The 24952-nt window shown below is 53.5% G+C and overlaps 1 protein-coding gene across 1 annotated transcript in view; it reads right to left on the bottom strand.

Annotated features, from left to right (window-relative positions):
* Positions 1-19044, bottom strand: part of Kcnb1 (potassium voltage-gated channel subfamily B member 1) — a 91140-nt gene extending 72096 nt beyond the window's left edge. The window contains exons 1-2 of the mRNA XM_020169928.2: positions 18965-19044; positions 17000-17731 (exon numbers count right to left, since the gene is read on the bottom strand). Coding sequence (XP_020025517.2) covers positions 17000-17566 — 567 coding nt within the window. The 5' untranslated portion in view covers positions 17567-17731; positions 18965-19044. The remainder of the gene's footprint in view (positions 1-16999; positions 17732-18964) is intronic.
* Between the last annotated feature and the right edge of the window lie 5908 nt (positions 19045-24952).

Consider the following 24952-nt stretch of genomic DNA (forward strand, 5'->3'; position numbering starts at 1 on the left):
TGAAATTACAATAGGAACAAAGGCCATCCAAGAGAGGCACAGAACTTGGAAAACCCATAATTGGGGTCTGACCTTTTTAGAGACCATGGAAGGCTTCCTGAAGGAGGTGACATTCAATCCTGGGAGCTTCAAAATAAGGAAACAGATACCTGGATGAAGAGGAGAGGAAAAGTCTTCCTGGCAGAGGGAACAGACCCCATCAGGAACAAACTTAGTAAGAATGACACAAGTGTGGTAGATGGCAGTGGGAGACTGAGGCAGGGGTGAGGAGGACGGGAGTCTGGCCTGGGGAATTCTTAGGCCACTTCCAGCCTCGCCCATTCTGCAGCAAATCAATTCCCTCCCTCCCTTATACCATGGTACAGTGAAAAATGCACTATTCTTAGGACTTTCTGCAACTGCAGATATAGAAAACATGCAAGCAATAGGGGATGCCTAGGACTTGGGGACTTTGAGTTACAAAGTCCACCTCCCTTGTAAGGAGCCTTCAGTTCCAGCAAGATGATCCCCAAAGAATGAACTCAGGAATCAAAGGTGGTGACCAAGTGAGTGTAACGATAAATTCTTGGGAGAAATACCACAGCCCATCATGGAGGGTGACAATCAGGAGTGGGGCTGAGCCCTAAAGGAAGAGGGGGAGAGGCTGAGGGGTCAGCGAAGAAGAGGCTGCAAAGGTCCTGAGGTGCAACCCGGCATGGTGCACAAATGGGTTAAGAAAGAGTGGTCCTGGATGGTTGGGGGGACATCGGGGAGCAACGCATGTGCCTGTGAGTGGTGGCAGAGGGGTGGTTCTTATGGGGTCATGGTGGTCAGAGAAGGATCTTGAAAGTAACTCGGAAGCAACAAGACGTCACAGCACGGTTAATGTCCCTCTGTATTGCCACCTTCCCTCACCACCCTCCCCCCCTTAAAACATCTGTGCACTTAGCTGGGATTGGAGGTGGGGCCTACCCGGAACAACTGGAACTTAGAAAACTAAGGCCATCTCTGGAGGGACAAAGGTCACTCGTGCATTCGGTCAACTAAATATTTTAGGCACAGCTTTGGGCAGTGGGAGGATGGAAGTAAAGCCAGCCAAGACCCTCTCTAGCAGAGCTGATGACATTGTGGGATGACACACAGGAGCCAAAGAAACGCAGAAAACACCCAGCAGTGAAGAGGGTGAGGACTGGAGAAGGGGAATGGGGCCCAGGGCATGCAGGGAGGTTTGGGGTGCCGGTGGACAGCCACTTGTCACGTGGTGGTTCCTGCCCTCCCCTTTGTGCGAGTGCTTGTTACGGCATTGTAAACAAGTCTGGAGGTTAGATCTGCTCCTCGTTCCACAATCAATGAACTCCGACCCCTTGGCACCAGCACGGATTTGTGGTGACCACGGTGACCAGCAAGCCGTCCACTTTCCCTGGACCTCTGTCAGCCACACCTCTCCCGGGATGGTGTCCACAACCCTTGGTGCTCCCTTCTGTCTTGTCCGACACTGTCTGCCCTTCTCCAGGAGGCAGAGTGGTGACCACCCAGGGCACCCAAGGCCCTGCAGGACTGCTTCCCTGACCGGCTCCAGGTTGGCCAGCAAGAAGGAGAGGTGGGGCTATGTGGCATGGTGACCACAGGCTCAAGGGTCTTTGGTGAGGTGAAGCAAGCTCCCCGGACCAGCTCTGAAGGCGCAGTCATAGGGGCCGGCCATCAGGCCCAGTGAGAGGGGCAGGCAGAAGTGAGTGACAAGGGCTCTGTGCGTGGGGGCTCAGGGACCCCCTGTGGTTTCCACTGCTTCAGGAACTGCTGGTAGGAGGGCAAGGGTGGAGCCTCAGTGTCACCCAGCAGGGACGAGACTCATCACATGACAAGTGGGAAGCAAGAACTCCAACCCCACGCCAGCGTCCTGCTCCTGCCTTCCGGTGGTGAGCACCCCCAAAGCGTTCCAACCTTGAACCTCGGAATTCCGACTGACAGAGCTCCAACCTCTAACATCAGCTTCTGACCTTGGGCGCTAGAGTGTCCATGGTGACTAGCGACACTCCGGCCACCTGCTCCCTCGGTCCAGTTACAGATCTGAGGGTTCTGACCTTGAACCCCAGAAGTGTGACCCTGAATGGTATTCCGACACTGAGCACACAGCAGTGACCTTGAGCACCAGGATTCCTGTCCTGAACACCAGGATCCTGGGCGCCCTGATTGCTATCTCTGCAGAGAATCTAATGCCCGCCTTCCCGGCCCAAAATGGAGCTGAGGTTTCTCCTCAAGTTGGTAACCCTGAGTCCTCTGTGACATGCTGTCACAGCCCTGGAGACAAGTCAACTGCTCGTATGACAACAGAGACAGGACGACAATGGAGGAAAAACAATGCCATGAATCCTGGCTGACATCTGTGGCACAGCAGGCACTTCCCTACCATGCAGTGCCTCAGCCAACCCTCCAGACATGCCCTGTTGGGCTGCCCAAGCATTTTTAATGTTTTAAATCTGTTTTCCAACATTAAAAAGTAGGGATAGCTCACAGAAATTTCCAGCCTCCTTTGAAGGATATGTGCTCTAGTTTGCCACAGACCCCACTCCTCCCTGTTGCCCTCCTTGGGCTAAGGCGGTGCACACAGGCAGCACCGATGCACCTGGCCCCTGCAATCCTTCCAGCCGGATGTTTCACTCTTGGCACCATCCATGCCCCAGAGCCGTCCGAGTTTGAGGCCCCAGTTCCAGCTGGGAGCTTGCAGTGAGTTTTTCTATGATAGATTCTCCAGACCTCAGGGACTTCTGGTCACTGAGCCAGCCGGTGGCATTGGCCAAGGGTCCTGAACTTTCAAGGCCCCCACACTTGGTTTCACACTCCACTGTTAACCATCTGGTGATTTGTCCTAATTTTTGAACAAGGAGAGCACATTTTCACCTTGTACTGCACCCCACAAATGTGTAGCTGGCCTTGCCAGTGGATGTCCCAGGAATTAGGGACACCCAGCCCCCACAGGCCCTGTCTCAGGGGACTGCTCTACTGTGCCTGACAAACCACTCCTTTCACTTGGCCAGTTCTCCCAGTCCAGAGCCAGCAAGAGTTCCAGTCTTTTATGCAAGAGGCACTTGGGGGGCAGCAACCTGGAGGGAGGGGAGGGAACAAGGGACCTTGGGTAGGGGTGTGATGGAGGTGGGGGAGGGGTCGGGAGCATCCACCCCTTCTCCCAGTCTTTGGCGGGTCATGGCAGGAAGAGTTCCAGCCGGCAAGGACAGCACAGGGCTGGGCTGGGAGAGGCTGGGGCCGGGGCTGGGTGGCCCTTCTCTTGAGGAAGGAAGGGGAAAACAGCTCCACAGCCAGACAGTGCACGCCAGCACGGGCCAGCACACCTGTCTCCCCCGAACCCTGCACCAGAAAGCCACCACACCCATTTTCCAGCTGAGAAAACTGAGGCCTGGAGAAATCTGTCTGCCAGGGCCTCACGCCCCGTGGGTCAGTACAGGGGTCAGGAGCTTGGGCCTTCAGAGTCCCAAACGGTCTCTTCCCACCCACCCTGCCAGGGCTTTGGGCATGAGAGGGCCACGCAGAGAAGGGGAGGGAAGGTCGGCTGCCCAGGACCTCATCGCACAATAAACCAGGGAGGGGTTTTATCAGGTGAAGGCCTGGACACCACCATGTCCACACTGGTCGTTCAAGGTCACGGGCGGCCTCTTGGAACACATGATATACGAGCTGAGACCTGAAGGATGAGAAGGAGCCAGCTGGCACTGCAAGACACAGCGCCAAAGGCCCAGAGAAGTGAAGCGATTTGTGCAAGGTCCCTCCTCTGCGCCAGGGCCTGAGACTCGGGAACGCAGGTCACAAAGCGTTCCTGTCCAGGGCGAGGTAACGCAGGCACTTAGGCTCTTTGGCCGTTCATCTGAGAGCGGCTGTGCACACAAGGTAAACACAGCTGGGCTTGCGTTCCTCCAAACCCGCACTTAGAAAACACTGCCCGCCCACCCGCCCTGCATTGGAACACAGAAGCAGGAAGCAACGGAGAAGAAAGCAGAATACAGGAGGGAGGCAGAAGGAAAGGTGGCACTGAGAGGCAGGTGACCGTGACCAGTGACTTCTATTAAAACACTGTGTTTTAGGACTGGCAGAGTGGCTCAAGTGGTAGAGCAGCAAGCTTGAGGCCCTGAGTTCAAACTCCAGTGTCCCCACTCCAAAATAAAAGTGGCGTGATCATCTTTCATTTTGATTTGTTTGTTTTTGTTGGATGCCCTTCTCCCTGGAGGAGATCAGAAACCCTGCGATGGCCGTGGATTATTTTAGCCAGCTTCCACTTATTCTCCCCTCTCCTGGTCACAGTGCTCCCTGGTTTCCCAGGGCTCAGTCCATCCCAGCTCCAGCCAGACATGTGACCCAGACACAGCTATGTGACTGGCTCAGGGATGGGCCAATGAAAATCAACCCTGGGGTTTTGCTTGAGACAATTGGTTGGTTTTGTTTTGTTTTGTTTTGTTTTTCCTGAGACAGAGCCTCACTGTGTAGCCCAGACTGATCTCAAATTCACAATCCTCCTGCCTCAGCCTCCTGAGTGCTGGGATTACAGGCATGTACCACCACACCCAGCTTTGCTGAGAATAGACTGGGAAAGAGATTTGCTTTTTCCCCAGGCAGGAAGGAAGCTTTCCACCTGTGTTGGTGGCACCTGCTGAGAAGCCAATGGGAGGAGGCTGAAATGCAGTGATAAGAGGGGACCAAGTCCTGTTGGCATCGTGAAGCCCCTGGACCCAACCCTGCTTGAAGCTTACCTACCCAGGACTTTTTAATCACATGCCTGCTTAAGTGCATTTGAGCTGCATTTCTGTCCCCTGCAACCAGAAGAATCCTAACTAATAGGTACTCAGTGCTTTCTATGCACCCAGCATGGTGCCTGGCACTAAGTGACTGTCACACAAACAGGTTCTCAAAGCTTGCACGTTCATCCAAATAAAGTTGAAGGATCGGAGATGCCGAGAGAGGAGGCCAGCTTTGAAATGTTCTGAGAGGGTTCCCGAGACAGGAGGAGTGACTGAATCAGGTGCTGGTCACTATTGTAAGGTGCTATGAGAGGCAGAGGCAGGGCAAATGGGTCCACTCTGCGACAGCAGGGACTCCAGGCCAGCAAGTGGGGTGTGGTGCAGCTCCCGCCTCCGCCCCGGATTCGGCTTCTCACAGCTCACGCGCTCCCAGGGGTGATCGGGGGTGATCGCCAGCCCAGCTGCCTCTTTGATACAACTGGCTCTGCAAAGACTGAGAGGCAGGGCCGGCCAAGGTCAAGGCCCAGAGGTTCACATAGGCCTTGGAAAGGCTCTGGGATGGGACGTACGTAGCAATTAGGAAACACAATGGTTTATTTTTAGAAGGGGTTTGGCTCCAGGTCCATTAGCCAAGGATGTAAGCGACAGTACAGACTGAACAGTGCAACTCATTCTCTCAGAGATGGGGGTCCGCTTGCCAGGCCACAGTGGGCAGGGCAGCAGTGGAGCCACGAGGGTGTGGGATGCCTCACATGTCTAATTTTGTCTCCTTTCCCAGAATGGCCCTGCCCACAAAGTGTGGGGATGGGGGACAGGCAGGTAGAAGTAAGGAAGAATCAGGGAATAGCTGGGAGACCCTTGCCTTGTAAGGGAGATTAGCCATCATAAGATCTGAATGTGCTCATTCATTCACTCAACAAACACTTAAGTGCAGCAATAATAACAGTTAACATGTACACACAGGTTCACTTGCTGAGTGTCATAGAGAACTGGCACAAAAGCCCTGGTTGCTGTGAGGCTCCTTAAATCATGACTCAGGAAACTGAAGCCCAGAGAAGTTAAGTCATTCCCTAAAGGACACAGTTTAAGAGTTGCTGAGGCAGGATGTGAACCCAGGCAGCCAGACTACAAAGCCTGTGCTCTATTTTTTTTGTGTGTGTGGGACTGGGGTTTGAACTCAGGGCTTCACACTTGCAAAGCAGGTGCTCTACCTCTTGAGCCTCACCTCCATCCAAACTTGTGCTCTTAAACCTTCCTGCCTTTCTGTGGGGCTGGCTGACATCCTCAGAACAACCTGCAAGCTGATGTTCTTGCTCTGTCCTAGAGAGGGACGAATAGCAGGTTCCCGAGCCCAGAGAATGGAGCAGTCAGTGCTGACTGAGGTGGGGAGCAGGGAGAGGGCTGCTCAAGAAGGCAGCACAAGCCGGGCGCCATGGCTCAAGCCTGTAATCCCAGCTACTCAGGAGGCAGAGATCAGGTGATTTGAAGCCTCCCGGGCAAACAGTTCGCGAGACCCTATCTCGAAAAAATCCATCACACAAAAAAAGAGTTGGTGGAGTGGCTCAAGGTGTAGACCCTGAGTTCAAACCCCAGTACCATAAAAAAAGAAGAAGAAGACAGCACAGAGGAGGTGGTGGGGAAGCAGGACCAGAGAGGAGAATTGGGGGGATGCTGACAGGTGGGGGGATAGGTGGGGGGATAGCTGGGGGAATGTGGAAGGTGGACTTGGTCCTGAGCGGCGGGAATCTCAGACGAGTTTTTGGAAGGGGTGGGGTGTCACGTGCGCAGAGTACATTTGAGAAAGATGGATCTGGTTGCTCTCAGAGGACGGTCTGGGGAGGCCAGTGTGGAGGCGGGGAGGCCAGTGTGGAGGCTTAGGAGCTCACAGGAAAGGCCAGAGTTTGACCATGATTCATAAGGTCACCCCTTGCGAGCTCACCTGCTCCCACTCTCCACCTGCTCACTACTCCAGCCACCCTGGTCACCAGGCCCTAGGCACATGCTTGCCCCAGGAACTTAGCACGTGTGGCTCAAATGTCTACATGTCCCTCTCCCCCTCTCCCTGCAGGCCTCTGCTTAACTGGCCCCTTCTGGTGAGGCCTTTCCTGGCCACGCTGGCCACCCTCTGCCTGAGTGCCACCCCAGTCCCGCGTCCCCTCTCCACAGCAGCACACAAGCATTACTGATCGATCTGAGCTTGTCACCCCACCCAGGAATACCTCTGTGTGTGTCCTGAAAAGATAAAGGTTTTGAAAACACAATCCCAACAAGTGTCAACCATCCCTCCACACCACGGAATTCCCAAGGGTCCCCGTCTCACGGTTTCTGTCTAGTCGGTCTCTTTTCGTCTGGTTTCAATCATCCCGCTCTCTCCCTTGCTGGGAGGTCGGAGCCCTGGGGGCTCCGGTGTCTTCCTTACGTTCTCTGCTGTGCTCTGGCTCCCGACACAGAGCTCAGCATGCAGTAGGAGCTTAATAAATGTCACTGATTGATGAACACACAACCAGGAGAATAACAGCCTGGGAGTGGCCTGTGCGGTGTCTGTTACTGTTGCCATCATTTAACTCATCACCTCTTACAGCCTCCTGTGAGTTAGGGCTGCGGTCAGAGAAGGAAACTGAGGCTCCAGAGCCCAGACTCACACTGGCCAGGGCCCAGGACCCCCACTCCCAGACTGGGCACCTGTGGCCACGGTGGCAGGCAGGGGCTGTGGCTCCCAGGAGCTGCCTCCTCACTCACAAACACACCTGCTCCTGACACCGCCTTCTGGCCAGCCATTGCCACCTGCCCCTGGAGCACTGCATGTCCCTCAGGCCACTGCTCCCCTGCTGATGCCCACTCCCCATGTAGGGTTCAGAGAGTGGAGGTCAAGGGCTCTGTAAAGCACCCCAGATGCCCAGGACAGCCCCGCACCACGGAGAACATCTGTCCCCGGCAGCAGCGCGGTGAGGAGCTGGGCTCAGTGCAGAACTGGACTTGCCCTTCCGCCTGAGCACGCAGACACAGCGGGGGTCAGGCTTCTAGCAGTGCATTGGTGACCACAGCCCCCGGCCCCAGCTCACAAACACCTTTGTCCTCAGCTAGTAGATCGTGTGCTCATTCACTCCTTCACGCAGCTCTTGAACTCAGGGGCTTGAACTCAGGGCCTTGCACTTGCTAGGCAGGTGCTCTGCCACTTGAGCCGCACCCCCAGCCCTGCCACACAGCTCTCGAGGGCTGACTCTACAGCAGTCACTATGCTAGGCACCAACGGTGTAGCAGCAATCAAACCACACAAAAATCCTGCCCATGGCACCGCTGGGTGGCTGGTCCTTCCTGCACTCGGAGCCAGCCAGGGCAATGCACTGGGCTGCAAAAATGCAGTATCCACCTGCAGAGGATGAGGCTGGCCCCTCACCTAGCACCACGATGAAGGCTTACAGTAAACCCTAAAGCTAGAAAAGTCTCAGAAGAAAACCTAGAAGATGAAGGCTTACAGTAAACCCTAAAGCTAGAAAAGTCTCAGAAGAAAACCTAGAAGGGAAGCACCACAGTGTTGGAGCTGGTGATTTTCTTTTTTTGGAAATCAACACCAAAAACGCAAGAACAACAGGAAAAAATTGATCCATCAGGCTTCAACAAAATTTAAAACTGCTACACGTGAAGGCCAAAATCAACAGAGTGAAAGCGAGCCTAGGAATGGGAGAAGGTATCTGCAGATCACATATCTGAAGGAGCCATTTCCAGAATACACAGACAACTACAACCCAACAACAAAAACCAAATAACTCAACTTTAAGATTGTGCAAAGGCTGTGTGCTGGTGGCTCACACCTGTAATCCTAGCTACTTGGGAGGCAGACATCAGGAGGATCACGGTTTGAAGCCAGTGGGGCAAATAGTTTGCAAAACCCTATCTCGAAGAAAACCCATCACAAAAAAAGGGTGGGTGGCGTGGTTCAAGTGGCAGAGCGCCTGCCTAGCAAGTGTGAGGTCCTGAGTTCAAACCTGAGGGCCGCCAAAAAAAAAAAATTGAGCAAAGGACTTGAGTTGATATTTCTCCAAAGAAAATGTACAAATGTCTAACAAGCATAGAAAAATGGTCGAGTCACCAGTGAGTCATTAGGAAGTGTAAATCAAAACCACAAGGGGCAATCACCTCACATCTGTAAGTATGGCTACTATTCTATTATTTAAAAAGCTACAAATGCTAGCTGTGGTGGGGCACACCTGTGATGCCAGCATGTGGGAGGTGCAGGCAGGAGGACCTTGAGTTTGAGGCCAGCCTGAGCTACACAGTGAGACCCTCAAAAAAAAAAAAAACAAAAAAAAACCCAAACAACAAAAACAGAAAATAGTGAGAAATTCTTGACAAGAATGTGGAGAAATCATAGCTCTTGTGCATGGCTGGAAGAAACGTAAAATGGCACAGCTGTGTTGAGGGGGTCCTTAAAGCAATAAGAGAATTATAATATAGTTCTTCTAGGTGTGTACTGCAAAGAGTTGAAAACATGGATTCAAAGAGATATTTGTACCCTGTGTTCATGGTGACACTATTCACAACCACCGAAGTGAACACCACCAAATGTCTATAAATAGGCAAAGCAGAAAATAAAATGTGACATATCCATATAATGGAACATTACACTGTCTTAAAAAAGCAATAAATTCTGACACATGGCACAGCATAGATAACCTTGAGGACACTGTGCTAAGTAAAATAAACTAATCACAAAAGCACAAATAATCTATGATTCCACTTGCTTTCCACCAACAGTCAAGTTCACAGAGACAGAAAGCAGAAGGGTGGTTGCTGGGGGTGGGGGGCGGGAATGGGGAGTTGTCTGATAGGTTCAGAGTTCCAGTTTTGCGAAGTGAAAAGTTCTAGTGACGGATGGAGGTGATCAGAACTGAACTGTGCACCTCCTGGTTAAAATGGCAAATTTCAAGCTAGGTGTATTTTACAAGTTTTAAAAGTCACCTGGATGGGCTGACAAAGTGGCTCAAGTGGTAGAGCACCTGCCTAGCAAGTGTGAGGCCCTGAGTTCAAACCCCAGTGCCACTAATAAATAAATAAATAAAAACCTAGGGATTTTTTTTTCCAATGATGGGTCCTTGACATGAGGTTTTTAAGGCTCAGGTGACCTCAATGTGCAGCTGGGGTGAGGGGCATATTCCACAAGGTGCGCCCCATTTATTCCCCCACTTCCCATACTTTGGAGGCTCTGCCAGCTGGAGAGTGCAGGGGGCGGGATCTGAACCTAGGCCATCCCCTGTAGGAGTGTGGCTTCTGTGACATTACATTTCATTTGCTATCTATGTAACCAGTGGACGTTAACCACATGTACCCCAGTATGGGCTGGGGTCTTCGTGTCCCTGGTCCCACCTGGTCCTATCAAGAACATGTCACCTCAGTGAGAAGGCGGGGCCTCATCTATGTGGATTACCTATCAAAATCTCGTGATTGCTAACCTGTGTCTCCCATGGTCTCACCCAGTGGCGTTTGGAAACAAGGACATTCTGGATCCAGCACCAAGTCCCAAGAGAGGTGGGAGACGAGACACCTCTCACCCAACATGAAAGGGAACTTCTGGGGACATGTCTCTGGAGCTTCCTTGTCACACCCTGAAGGTCATTCACAGAGATCAAAGCCATGGGCTCAGCAGGCAGGCAGTTCTTGTGGGGGAGGGATCCATACCACGCTCCCGTTTTCTCTGAGCCTCAGTTTCCACAGCTATCAGAGGACAGTGACCCTTCCTAACAGAGTGCTTGTGGGGCTCAGATGTGATGGAGCATTCGATGGGCACTTAACATGCTTTGTGCTGTGCCGGGTGCACTGTGAGCATCCAGATCAGGACTGTCACCACCACTGTTGCTTTTATTTCATCCAAGAGACAGAGGCCAGGCTGTCTGTTCCCAGGCAGCTCTGGGATTTCTGTTATAAAGACCATGTCCAAAGGGGGATGACCTAGGACGCAGCAGGACTTGCTGATGGGGAGGCTCCCTTCAGTCTTTGGTTGTTTATCCCAAAACCAACTCCTAAAACAAAGATCTGAGTTCACATGAGCGGCGGGGTGGGGGTGGGGGCCATGATCTCAAAGAAAACTGGTGAAGAGAGGGAGGGGAAAGGGGCCACGCAGGGTGGGTGTGGAGCAGCTCTGTGACGCCCCTGTCCAGGGCGGGAGGGGGTGGTGGTGGAGTATTTATACACTGCTCCCATCAGTCAGCAGCTGAGGGCGACTCCTGGTGGGGGCTGGGTCCCCTGTCACTGGCTCTAGGGGCCTGTGATGAGCAAGCAGCATCTTCTCAGAACGATGTTTTGAAAAGGAACTTCTTCATTTTGTAGGACTGTCAGGAGGATTAAACGAGATGACTACTCAAAACAAAAGGGCCTTCTCTGTGCCAGGCCCAGTTCTAAGGGCTTGGCACGCACAACCGCATTTGATTCTGGTGGCCATGCAACAAGGCAGACACGGCTGTTGGCCCGCACTGCTGTTGCCGGAAGGAAGCCGGGCAGAGGGCTGCCCACGGTGCATCTCCAATTCCATGGACAACAGGTTGAGGAGCTGAGGTGAACCTGGGCCATCCAGCTTGGAAATTGGGTCTCCCATCCACGCTGCTATCAAGTGTGGCAAGGACACTGAGTGCCGGGTACGGAGTTGGTGCCTCATGCATGCATGTTCTCTCCCCATTAATTAAACTTTGGCCAAACTGCCTGTTGACCAGCGCTCTCCCTCCCTTAGCACGTCCCCATTCTCCTGTCCATCCAGCTTTTCCAAGCCCTGAGCAACCAGCGGCCAAATCTGACCCTGGTCAACTCCCCAGGGAAAAGGGGAGACCTCATTGGGATAATGGCTGTGGTCACAAAGGCTGGAAATGGCTCTGGTCCTCCACTGACTTGCTGGGTGACTCAGGGAGGTCACTGAGCATCCGGGTCTATGGGTTTCCCTTTATCGAATGGACCTGTCTTCATCCAGCACAACTTCACTGCCCTTCACGCGCTGTCTGAAGTAATCCTTCAGACAGCTCTGGGTGGGGTTTCTAGCGCTCTCTTCTACAGACAGGAAAGGAAGGTCCGAAGCCGTTTGCCCCAAGTCCACAGCTAGGAGAAGATGGGGCAGGGCTTCAGACCCAGGTCTGAGTGACTCCACGGCCAGGATCCCGAATCTCTGCCATGCAATCCCCTGGGAAAAACAGACACCTGGGACAATTCTGAGACGGTCCCCTTGGCTTTCTTTTCTTTTACTTTTTCTCTTTCCTTCCTCCCTCCCTCCCTCCCTCCTTTCCTTCCTTCTTCTCTTCTGGTTTGAACTCCAGGCCTTCAGCTGGCTCAATAGGCACCCCTACCACCTCTGACCGTTTTTGCTTTAGTTATGTAGGGTCTCTTATTTTTGCCTGGGGCAAGCCTCATATCTATCCTCTTAAGGCGATCCTCCTGTCTATACCTCCAAAGTAGCGGAACGACAGGCATGCACCACCATGCCTAGTTTGTTGGTTGAGATGGGGGTCTCACTAACTTTTTACTAAGGCCAGCCTCTTGACCTCTGGGATTACAATCATGAGGCAAGGTGCCCAGCAGAAAATTTGTCTTTCTTGATAATACACAAATCTTCCTGGATTAGGCCAAGGAAGTCAAAGCTTCATCAGAGCAGAGGCCTGAAATCCCAGACGACTTCAGGGTGGTGATGCTGCACTGAGCAGTGTAATAGCACATGCAGGCAACCAGGGGCGGAGTGAGAACAGAGGGATTCCAAGGCGATCTACAAATCACCGCTGCGGGCACCGAACGCTTCCCACGCACCATGCACTGGCGAGGCGCTTTGTGCAGATTCTCTCCTAATGGCCTGTGCAGTTATCTCCACTCCAAACCCCATTTCCCAGATAGGAAACTGAGGCTCAGAGGAGAAAAGGAATTTGTCGAGGATGTATTCCTGGGGGAACGATGTCGGGGAGACACGAACCCACCTCTGCTGTACTCCAGAGCCGAGTTTGCATCACATCAGTGACGGACAAGGTACCAAGTACTGTCCCTGACTCCCCGCCACTCCCACTTAAGGATAAAATAATAATAACAACTCTCACTTATCATTTCCATCTGCAAATCACATTCACACCGGAAATCTCATTGAGTCATCCAAACAACCCCAAGGTGTGCATGGCTATATCCCCATTTGGCAGACGAACCCTCAGAAACTCAGAGAACATAAATAATCTACCACCGGGACCAGATGAACTGGATCCAAACCTTGACTCTGTCATTTTCACTCCTTTGACAAATATTTACTGATCATTTAGCTGTGTGTGTTCAGGCAAATGACTTTACCGCCATTTCCTCCTCTGTCACAGGTCTTAACATCAGTCATCAATCCATTCCCTGCTCTGTCTGAAAACCAGAGAGCTGCTTCCCCAGAATCCCCTGCAGCTAGGACATGAGCATGTGGCCTCTCCTGGCCAATGAGATTGGAAAAAAAGCATGAGCATGGGACCCATGCTGGCCAGTGGGGTTGCCAAAAGTGCATGTACCATGTGATCTGTACTGGCCAATGGGATTGGTTAAAGACAGCGTGTGCTAGGTGCTCCGGGGGAAGGTTTTCCTCAAAGGAGAAAAGAGGGGAGCATAGCACAGGAGAGAATGTCCCTCTTCATGGGTTGGACATCACTGTGTCTACATTTGAAGGCTGGAACTGGGCAGTCATGTTCTGTTAGAGGCATCAGGGTTGAGTACCAAGTCATCAGCAGGGGCTGGAAAGAGACGGAAAGAATCCAGAATTCCCATGGCATTTCTGAGCCATGGACTCACCAAACCCAGCCACATTGGAACATCACGATTTACTGTGACCATGTCACATCTTCCTCCAATTGAAGCTGTTTGGATTTTTCTAATCTGTTACTTACAGCCCTAACAGGCACATGACCTGACTAGATGGGAGGAGGGATTTCAATGCTAGGAAGACACAAAGCACCACTAACCAGAGCTGGGCACTCGAGACCGTCCTGTCACATCCTTGCAGGAAGCAGAAAGCAGTGGTGATCCCAGCACCTCTGTGTGCTGTGCCACCCGATGGGCTGACCCCATCTTCCAAACAACAACCAATCACACTGTCTTTGGCCTAATGGGTTTTGATGGAGGAGTCCAGGGCCCGGGCCTTGGGTTTGTCTCTGAGTTGCTGGAACATTCCATCAATTATTAATGTCCTCAGCTCAGCCTCCCCACAACACTGCTGGCAGGAAGGGGTTTGTGGCAACTCAGCCCACCCAGCCCAGAAAAAGGACTCGGCTTCTTGTCATTTATCACAGCAGCACCTACCTGCTATATGCTGAGCCCTGTGCTAAGTTTTCCCAAACGAGATTTCATGATACCTTGCATGGTGCCTTTGATCTCATTTCACAGGTGGGAGGCCGGGCATGGGGAGGCCAGAGCCTCGGGCAGTGTGTGGAGCTGAGGCTAGAACCTTTGTCCATCCTGACTTCTGAAATATAATAGGGACAAAGCAGAGCCATCCAGAAATGATCTTCCAGGTGGTCCTCCCAGCCTGTGGCCTCAAAGAAATCCCCACAGGTCTCTCTGTGCTGACAAGCAGGGCATCCAAACTGGGGGCTTGAGGTGGACCAAGTCAGGTGACTAAAAGAGGCCAGATGCCCAGGGAACTAAATCACAGGTGAGCATTGAGGAGGAAGTGACGGGTCCCCAAAGCTCACGACAGTGACTGACTGCTTGCTGAACCCATTCATTTTTTTCATTCTGCATGCAGTTATTTGAGTTCGGGCCAGGCACCATGATGCCTGTTGAGGACAAAGCAGTGGCTACAAATCATGGTACTCTCATTTTTGGGAGTGTGAAAGAGAGAGCCACAAGGGAGCAAATGATTTCAAGCGATGCGTCAGGTCTGTGCAGGGAAGTCACTGCATGTGGCACAGTATTAGGGACGGAAGCTTTTTAGACAAGAGTCAAGGAAGGTTCCTCTCTTCGGAGGAGCCTGCTCAGATGGGGAATGAGGAGAAGGGTCTGGCCACGGAAGAATCTGGGAAGAGCGTGGTAGGGAGCAGGAATGGCAAGTGCAAAGGTCCTGAGGTTGGATACACCCTGACCTGCTTGGAATAGCAAGGAGGCCAGTGGAACCAGAACCAAGTGAGACAGAAGAGAACGGAAGACATGAGCTCAGAGAGGTCCTGAGGGCCAGATTCTGTGCAGCCTCATGTGCCATGATGAAATCTGGGTTTTATTCTGAGTGTGATGGGGTAACCTGGGAGGATTTTAAGCAGATGAATAATGCAATCCAATTTGCATTTTGAAATGCGCACATTGGCTGCTGCATGCGGAATGGACTGGAGGGGCAAAAGTGGGAACAGAGACTGGGGAGGAGCCTGTGGCATTCAAACCCTATGAAAGAACAGGGATTTGAATTTCTAGTTACCCCTATTTGCTTGCTCTGTGACCTTAGGCAAATGACTTCACCTCTCTCAGCCTCACTATTTGTTAGGTATTTGCTCAGTGGCATTTCAGGTATTTGCTGAGGGCCAGCGAGCCTGCCTGCCTCCCCATTTCAGCTCTGGCTGCAGAAAATCCTAGCAGGTCCATCTGCAGGAATGTGAGCTGACAGCCCAGCCTGGGATCATGGAGAGGTCACGAAGCTCTCTGGTGAGTGGATTAACCCGAGGGAGAAGAGAGGCTGTTTATTCCCAAATAGCGCCTGTGCCCCACTGCCAGATGCCAATCCAAACACAGCCTGCTTCTTCATGGGGAGGCCAGCCCCTCCCCCAATTCCTGCCTCTCATTTCTTAGGGGCAGGACCGGGAGGCCGGAGGGGATGTTTGGATCTCAATGAGATGTGCTCTGGGGGAACCCGTGTCAGGCCTGGAAATAGCAAAGTAAGTCTTCTGATCCTAAGCTGGTTTAGGGTGAGTGCTTCAGTCTTGCCAGGCAGGCTTTCTGGACACGGAACAGGATTATGGCCATAAGCGTCCCACAGCCTTCCAGGAGATCAGGCCCAGGGTCCTGTAGGCCCCACAAGCAAGAGAAAAAGCTCCTCCCACCTTCCTACCTACCAGCCACCTTCTTCTACGTCCACTCCCAGGGGCTTCTCCTTGGGTAACCAGACATGGGGAAAGACCCCATAGAGTCCCCTTTAGATCAGGGACCAATGAGGGGCCAGCCGAGCTACTGAACCCCCAATGAGAGGCCAGGCCAGACAGACACCAGCCCTTGCAACAAATTGTGGCTGAATGTTAGATCTTTCCCTTTTCCTTTCACCAAGAATCTATTTATCCACCCGCTTCATAGGCCCTGCCATCAAAGAGTGAATTCATCCTCCTTGTCTTTCCCAACTTGGTCTTGATGGATTTTGACACTGATGTCTCTTTTCTGGGCTCTCCTTGGGCCCGTCCCAACCTCTTATAGCCCTGAACACGCTGTCTTGTCATTTACTTCTGAAGCCACATAAGGACAGGCCCCTCTCCAGCACCCCTGAGGCCCAGCTTGACTTAAAGGAGTGAACATCATCCTGTCCTGCCCCAGTCCTCACCCTGGGCTTCTCCCAGTTGCTGTGGCCTCCACCTTTACTCAGCAGCCCACACAGTGTGGGTGAACTCACTCCTGCCTCTTTCTCCTCTGGTACTTTTCACACTGCTTCATTTTCCTCTCCCATTTCAAAATCCTCCTCCAATAGCCCGAGGATCTTAACAAGCTGCACCAAAGTGCTCTGGGAAAACCTCACCAAATAGCTAGACAAATAAGTAGCCAGGGTGATCCCTGGCCTATGAGCATCTACAGCCAACTGTCCATGGAGCCTGTCCACATCAGTCCTTGCAGGTCTTTGCTCCTGTGAAAGCACCTGTCAGTATATCTGCATCTTTGAAGCATGTCTATAAACTGCCTTTATTCCCATTCTGGGGAATAAAAACAGGAATAGGTATTAAAATCCTAGGGCTACCCACTACAGCCTGAGTCTCAGAGTACCAGACTCAACTGTGCTCCTCCCAGCAGAACACTGTCTGGGGCATTCTCTCTTGTTTTGGGGGACCATCCTTGAACCACAACTTTTCAGAAGTCCCTGTTCATTATTTCCCCCAACAAAGTGGGGGTACACAGTACCAAATAACTACAGGAGGGGTCACCAATGGATGGCACACAGGGAAAAGTCTGAGGGTGGCAGTTGTCATCTCTGGGGACTCAGCCAGAGCTCCTGCCCCATACTGGTCTTCATCTTTGGAAACTAAGCCAGAGACCCCAGCCAAGGCTCTGGTTCTGGGGACACAGGCTGAGCCCCCAGCCCTTTGCAACCTCAGTCCCTGACTCACCTTGGCGGCCACGGAGGAGTTGGGCTTCTCCAACAGGTCCCAGAGTTTCTTCCTCTTCTCTGCACAGCACGTATTGTCGAACTCCTCGCCCTCTCGCTCCCGCAGGGTCTCGGCCTCGCGTTTCAGCTCCTCGTTCATCTGCTCCTTCTTCTGGTGGTAGCGGGCCTGGCAGCAGGACTCCAGGTAGATCTCGTCGATGCCCCAGTAGTCCAGCTCCTGACTGAAGCTAAGCGCGCACATCTCCTCCATCATGTGCAGCCGCCCGGTGCGGTAGAAGTTGAGGATGGAGGTGAAGGCGCCCGGGTGGCGGTCGAAGAAGTACTCGTTGTCATCCAGGCTGTAGTCGTCGCACACCTCGAGCAGCGAGTCGTGCGTGTTGCAGTCACGGAGCTTGCCCAGCCGCGTGCGGGGCAGGCGGTCCAGGGTGCGCCAGAGCACCTCGTGCGCCAGCCCCCCGACGTTGAGGCGCACACGCCGCGAGCACGCCTTGCTGCGCACGATCTCCATGGGCTCGGGCGGCAGCGAGCTGGTGGAGCGCGAGCCATGCTTCGTCATGCCCGCCGGCATCGCTGGTCCGGCTGCCCCCGCCCCCCCTGCCCCCCCAGGCCGCTGTCACTCGACGGCAAGGCCCGCGTCCGCGGGGGAGGGGGGCAGGGAGCGCTGCCGGCTGCTGGGGTGCAGGGGTTCGCGCGGGCGTGCGTCACGGCCGCCTTCTCACCTCCATCCCGACGGCTGCGAGGCAGAAAGCGAAAGCGGACCTGGGTCAGCAAACCGGGAGCTGGGCATGGCCCCTCCCCGAGTCCCGAGTCTCCACCAGGTTCCCCGCCGGCCTTGACCTTCCCAGAGCTTAAGCGGCTCAGGGGGGGTAGACGGCTGCACGCTGTCCCTCCTGCCGGTGCTGAAGTCAGCCCCACCCCGGGGACGGAGGGAGGGGCCGCCTTGGGGCGGGGAGAGGGCCCCAGAGGTGTCCCCGGAGCACGGGAACCCCCTCCACTCCCGCCCCCAACCCCGGCTTCTGCGGCCCAGGCGCGACCCAGCAGCCCGGGGCGCTGTCCGCTCCTTCGAGTGCTGAAATTCCCTTGTCTGTGCGTCTCGGGGCTGGGCTGAGTCCCGAACCTGGCCCCGCGATGGGGAGAGGGAGCGGCAAGAAAAACTTTCTTTCCTTCCTTTTTTTTTTTTTTTTAATGAGTTCTCATCTCCTCCCACCCCCACCCAAGATAATCAGGATGAGGGGGGCGGGGCAATGGCAGTGGGCTTGCTTTTTCTAAATCTTAAAAGATTTTGGGGGGGAGTGGATTCTGGGGGCTTCCAGATGCCCCCCTGTCAGAGGTCACCACAGACGGAGTGCTCACAACTGCCCCTCTGTTCTGGAGGGATCCCTCTTCCCAAGCCACAGGAGCACCTCCTAAGGTGGCTCCGGCGACGAGGTGAACCGCGAGGATGCAAAGCCAAGCTCCGAGCGGGGTCCGCCCCTCCCTCTGCGACCCCTGCCCTACCGCAGGAAGGGCGCGCGGAGTCCTGGGATCCGCCTGCTCTGTCCCCTCGCTCCTTCCCCGCCCCCTTCTCCTCCACCTTCTTCTTCTCCTCCTCCTCCTCCTCCTCCTCCTCGCTCCTCTCCGGCGATGGCTTTTTATAACTCCGGGTTCTGCGCCTCTCCCCGGGCTGGGAAGGGAAGGGGTGGGGGAGGTGGGAGGCGGGGAAACGAGCTGAATTTTCTGGCCTTTCAAAACGTGCCCTCCTTCCACCGCGCACTGCTGATTTGGGGGGGTTCCCCTGAGCTCACAGCATGTGGGGCGCATGCCCTCGTCCCTCGCCCCAAAACGGGGATCGCGCTCCTCCTCAGGCCCCAGCCTTTGCCACCCCCCACCTCCGCGCTCCGAGCCGCGGAGCTCGGACGCACCAACAGGCCGAGCCACGGCGGGCGACCCCCTGCACCCCCGGCGGGCCATTTGCCCCAACACTCACCCCCAGGGCGGCCGCCTCCCGGGGCCAGGGACCGCGCATCGTCCCGGCTGCCCGGGCGCCCCCGCCCGCGGGCAGCGGCGGTCCCGGGGCCGGGCTGGGCCCGGTCTACCCCGGCCGGGCAGGCGACGCGCCTGGGCTGCAGGCGCCGCGGGGCCGGGCGCGCTCGCCGAGGCGGGGGGCGCTGGCAGGCCGGCGGGCGCGGGGGCGCTGGGGGCAGGACCGCGATCTGGCGGCGCCTCCTCCTCCTCCTCCTCCTCCTCCTCCTTCTCCTCCTCCGGCGCGGCGGCGGCGGCGGCGGCTGCCTGGGCGAGATCAACAAGTCAGGCTGAGCTTCGGCTCCGCGCTCGCTGCGATTCTGTCCCGCACTTCGGAGCGCGCGGAGTCGGCACCGAGGCGGGACGGCGCCACCTGCGGGTCGGAAGCGCGCACGCTGCTTAACTCCTCCGTGCCCGGGCCGGCGGGTTGGTGAGGCCCCGGGCGGCTGCGGGTCTGGGCGGAGCAGAGATGCTCGCCGGGCATCCCGCCCTTCCCCACCCCGGCTACAGCCACACCTGTCTGCCAATCCGCCTTCCTGCCTGTCCTCCGCGTGGTTGAGCGCCTACTGTGTGCAAGGTTCAGTGACAGGCGTCTGAGATACTACTGTGAGTCAACATTCGCCCTTGGGAGCTGCCTGGAGACAGACCACAAACAAAAAAGTGAGAGAATATGTCAGACAGGGCTAAGGGCTGGGGTTTGATAAGCAGCCGAGGAGAGGGCTAGAGAGCTGGGGGAGGGCCCACGGCAATCTTAAACAGCCCTTGCTTTCCCCGGCTTCCGGTCCAGATTCTACAATCTAATTCTAGAATGAAATTCTAGATCCTAGTAGGGGAAGGTGGGCTGTAAACACATCAACAAATAAATATGCAATGTGGCTGTTAGTGGCGATGCTAAGAGGAAAGAAAGCCAGGTGAGGGAAGAGAGAATTTATATAGCCTGATGATTCATTCTTGCGTTCATGCGAACTTGGACAGCTGGCTCTTGAGAGCTGTGCCAGATCAGAGAAGGGACCTGCTTCCCCTGGAACGCCCTGTGCAGTGGGGGGCACAGAGTCCACCAAGTCGTCTCAGAAACCAATGTGGGGAAGATTTACCTGGAGAGGTGGGTCAGGCCTCCGTGGTTGGGCCTGTATTTGCTCATTTATTCTTTCACACATGTGTTTTCTGCTCCACACGTAAGCAGGTACCGGGAATGCCCAGCGAACCCCGTCCTTCAGGAGGAAAACTGGAGAAGACCCAGTGCTCCGGAGTAATGCCCCTCCCCTCTTGCTTCCTGTTCATTTCTAAAATTAAGGGACTGCTTTCCATAGTTAGATTTTTACCTGTCCACTTCTCGGCACAATCCTGTCCACGGTGCCACCTCCTTGTCTCCCTGTGACCTCCTCCCTCCCTGCTCCCGCCTGTGCTCCCCACTGATCCTACTCATCTGACAGCCATCAGAATGATAGGTACATTTCATGAACTGAACTGTGCCTCTCTCTGGCTTACACCCCTCTCAAGATTTCCCCTTGCTTTACATGAAATCCTAACTCTGACCTGATGCTGTGATTCAGCCCTGCCCTCCTCTCCCAGTGTGTGGACCAGTGGAGGAAGACAGGCAACTAACAGGCAAATTTTAAAAATGAGAGCGTTTTAAACCATAATACGTGTGATAAAAGAAACGAGCTTCATGAAGGGGTGGAAGCAAGCAGCCCTACAAGGGCAGAACTCCCCATGCCAACTGCCAGATTGTTGGGCCATGCAGGCACCAGCATGGCCCCACAAAGTCCTCACCATTCATTGGTCATAGAATCTGTGCAAGCCAGAGCATCTATACCTGCCAAGCAGTGGCAGCGGTGTTGGCCTCGAGAGTAAATAACCAGCAGGGTTCTGCCCTGGTGGCCTGACACTCCATGGCCTGACACTCCGTGGCCTGTGTTACTCACCTGGCTAAGGTCAGCAGGGCAGAACACCTGACACTTGTTTTCCTTTTCTGTCATTTTATTTACCTCTTTATTCTCTTTCCTCTTCATTGTCCTCCTACCACCTTCCTTCCCCCAGGGGCAACAGTTGTCACAGGCTTACTGGGTGTCTGTGTGTGTCTATATGTTCTGGGAAAATGGTGTTTTGTGTGTAAGTTTCAGCACTGTAGACCTCGTGCTGTTTCTTATTCTGCTGTAAGACCTTCCCTCCCGCAAGGTCATTCAGACGACCTCCAGCTCCCACCATCACAAGTGCACCCACAAGCATCCTCCCTCTCGCCTGCTAAGGGGCCAGTGCTTCCTGCCGGTGTGGACTGGATGCATCAAGGGTGTATGTGCTTAACCAAGGCAACCTCAGAGGGCCAGTCCTGGTGGCATGACCCCAGCAGTGCTGGGGAGTCCCTAGAGCCCTGTCTGTGCCAACAGAAGGTGTCACCCAGCTATCTAAATGTTGACAGTCTAACAGGCAAAGTAACACTGTGGTGCACTTAAATGTGTGTTTCTCTGCCAGGAACAATCCAGAAGTCACTGGTGTACATCTTACTGTTTTGCTATTGGGGCTCCTATTTTTTTGTTTTGTAGGTTTCAAATGCTTTGCAGGGCTCCTTTGTATACTAACTTTCAAGTTCCTTGCTGACTTTAGACATTGCAAGGATCTCCTTCCATTCTGTCACCTATTAACTTTTTCCACAGTGTCCTTTGTTAAAGAAACATTTTAATGTGACCAGAACAAGTTGGGCTTTTTGGCTCTGTGGTTTGCACTTTACAAGTTGTGTTTAAGAGGTCCTCCTTGCCCTCCATGGAAAACATCTTGGTTCATTAATTTTGATTTTTGCGTTGGAATCGAGACCCTCAGTTCATCATTGGGAGCTTGGCATTTCTTCCACGAAAATCACCCAAGCACTGCCCACCCTCTCCCACTGCTCTGCAGAGCAGCCATGTGAAGTGCCCTCCCGCAAGCTTGCCACCTGCTCTGTTGGCCTGTGTGTTCATACCTGTGCCCATGTGCCCTGTGCTACTCACCTGGCTCTGTAGGGTGCCTGGGCACAGGTAGGCATGCTCTCTGCCCACCTGTTTTGGGGCAAGCTTAGCTCTATCTGTGCACCTTTGTCCCCTCAGTGACATTTTTGTCAGTTCATTAAGGAACAGCTGTTTTCCCCTTGCCCTACTCTCACTCCTGATCAACAACCAGACACCAAGTCCTACCCAGGATTACTGCAGAGCCCTGAGGAATGCAGGTGTTGCTAGAAAGAAACTGGAGGCAGTTTCAAAGGCAAGGAAGCTACTGCCTCCCCCCATGAGGTAGGCAGATATTTCATTGTCTGTTTGACCCAGGGGCCGTGAGACTACATTTGCAGATGTATTTGGTTGTCACAACTCCAGGGGAGCATCTTCCTGGCATCTCGTAGGGACACTGCTAAACATCTTACAATGCACAGAACACCTCCCTCCTGTCAATACAGGTTTCTTCATCTCAGGATGTCAGTGGTGACAAGATTGCGACACCATGGATTAACTGAATGGAAGGCAAGGGTATTTCCCAGCCTGGGCATGTTACTCTTTTCAATAATTACTGAGCACCTAGGATGTGCCATGCATCAGCCTAGACACTTGGAGACACACAGTGGATAAAAGACAGTCCCTGTACTCACAGACTTGTATTCTGGTGGGGGATCTGATTAATAAACAAAGTAAAGCATTCAGCTTGGGGTAAATGCAGTGAAGAAAAGTAACCAGGAGGAGGCAACACACGTCACCGTGCGAGGCACCAGCAGTGTTGGATGGGGTTTGGGAGGGCTTCCTGGAGGAGGTGACATGGGAGCTGAGAGCCCGAGGGAGAAGTGGACCTTGTGCAAAGGAAGGAGGTACAGGTGGTAGAATGGCAAGACCTAAGCCTCGAGGTGCTTAGAATAGCAGCATGCCAGGACCAGGTCATAGAGATTTTATCCTCAGGAAGGGAGGAGCGTGAGTTCTTTCTGATTGTGCTGGGAGCCATGATGGTGTTTTCCACATAGATGCAGGTTTTGAAATGATTTCTGCACCTGCTACGTGCGTTAGGGATTGTGGGGAAAGACACACCTGGAACCCCAAGACAAGGCTTCTATAACTGTCTGAGCCAAAGGTAATGGGGCTTGGACCAGGACCCAGCTGCGAGTTTCAGGCTGCCCAGGGCTGCTGTGGGATGCTGCAGATCCCTACCCACCCTGGCTCAAAGTTGGCTGTGGGTTTAGATGCAGAGTGTGTGGATCCAACCAGATCTTGGAAACAGAAACAGTGGGGACACTTCTGTCACCTCTTGGCAGACAGCCCTGTGGCCACTCATCAACAAGGATTCAGTGAGGGCTCGTGGCACACAGAGAGCATTCTGGTCAGAACCCTCTGAGCCTCAGTTTTCCCTTCTGAATAATGGGTTGGCAATACAACTCGCACTTGCTTTCCAGGGTTATTATGAAGAGTGTATAAAAAGCACATGGTCCTTAGCAGGTTACCTGAAGGCAGGGGCTCATCTGTCTTACTCATCTCAAGTAGCAGTCTGCTTAACAAGCTCACATGAAAGTATGGAGGAAAGTATCTGAGTGGATTTAGCAGCTCAGCTGAGTTATTAAGGACCCAGGTTGCTCCCACCCTTTTGCTCTGCCTTTCTCAATATATGTGTTCTTTGTCCTCAGATATGTTGCTTCATAGTCACAAAATGGCTGCTATCACACCGGTATCAGTCTTCATGAAACCACACACGAAGAAAGGAATGACAATATCATTAGAGCTCCTGGATCCAACCATGCCTGAAAGCAGTGCCACTGGATTTTCCAATTTTGTGAACTAGTAAATACTCCTTTCCACTTAGAACAGATTGTCATTCTGTCATCAACTGGTAACAGTCCTTTCTCACTGACCAGAAGTTTAGCATTGTCTTGAGAAGATGTGTATGTATAGGCAAAAGGGCAAAAACCCAGAATATCCTACAGAGAGGAGACACCCCACCCCAGTTAGAGCTCAGACACAGTCCTCAGTTAAAGCTGAGAAAGCTACAAACTCACGGAAGGGAACAGTATCCAAGCGGTCAGCCAGCAAGTGGACAGCCACGTTCCAACGCCGTCACTTGGCTCCTGGCCAGTGCTCTCTCACAGTGCGCAGGCTCAGCCCTCTCGGCAGACATCCTGCTGACAGGTGTTGAGATTGCTCTTCGAGGCTGAGTGAGGTCAAGTCCACCCAATTAGTTCTCCTAAGTGCTTGTGATGTTCCCTCTAAATAGTGCTGGCGAGAGACGCATCCCTTTGAAGTCAAATCTTCTCTCTTGATTCCATGATGCCAGCCATCACTTATTTATGGTCTCACCGGGTGCACTGCTCAGGTTTCTCCAAACATCTGGGCACAGAGCAAGGCTAATTAATCCCCCCACCCCACCCCCACCCCACCGCCGCCATGAATTCCCAGACAGGAGAAATGGCTCAATGAGGGTGGGGATGCAGAGGCTCAGGGGACATCATTACATCTCCGTGGTTGTCATTCCGGACCCCCACTCTTTGCTGTGACCTTGCTCGAAGCTCCAGCAGCTCAGTGTTTTTCCCATCAGCTCAGAAGCCAATCTCCTTGCCCACTGCTCTTCTGTCATCCCCAATAACAACAGCCAAAATCACAAGAAGCAGTGGGGTCAGTGATGGAGTCTGCCTCCCAGGGGGACTGGGAGGGCCAATGAGGCCATGTGTGGGAAGTGCTTTGCTCTTACTGGACACTCACAAGCACGCCTGTAATCCTAGCGACTCAGGAGGCAGAGATCAGGAGGATCTAGGTTTGAAGCCAGCCCAGGCAAATAGTTCGTGAGACTGTATATAAAAAAAAAAAACCCATCATAAAAAAAAAAGGGTTGGTGGACAGGGACTACACTCAGTAGTCCCTGAGTTCAAACCCTAGTACTGAAAAAAAAAAATAAGAGTAAAAGCAACACCAACAGGCATGTTAATAATAAGCACTGATTAAGCGCTTACTATATA

The sequence above is a fragment of the Castor canadensis genome, chromosome 5 (assembly GCF_047511655.1).
Source record: "Castor canadensis chromosome 5, mCasCan1.hap1v2, whole genome shotgun sequence".
In the NCBI taxonomy this organism is placed as follows: Eukaryota; Metazoa; Chordata; class Mammalia; order Rodentia; family Castoridae; genus Castor; species Castor canadensis.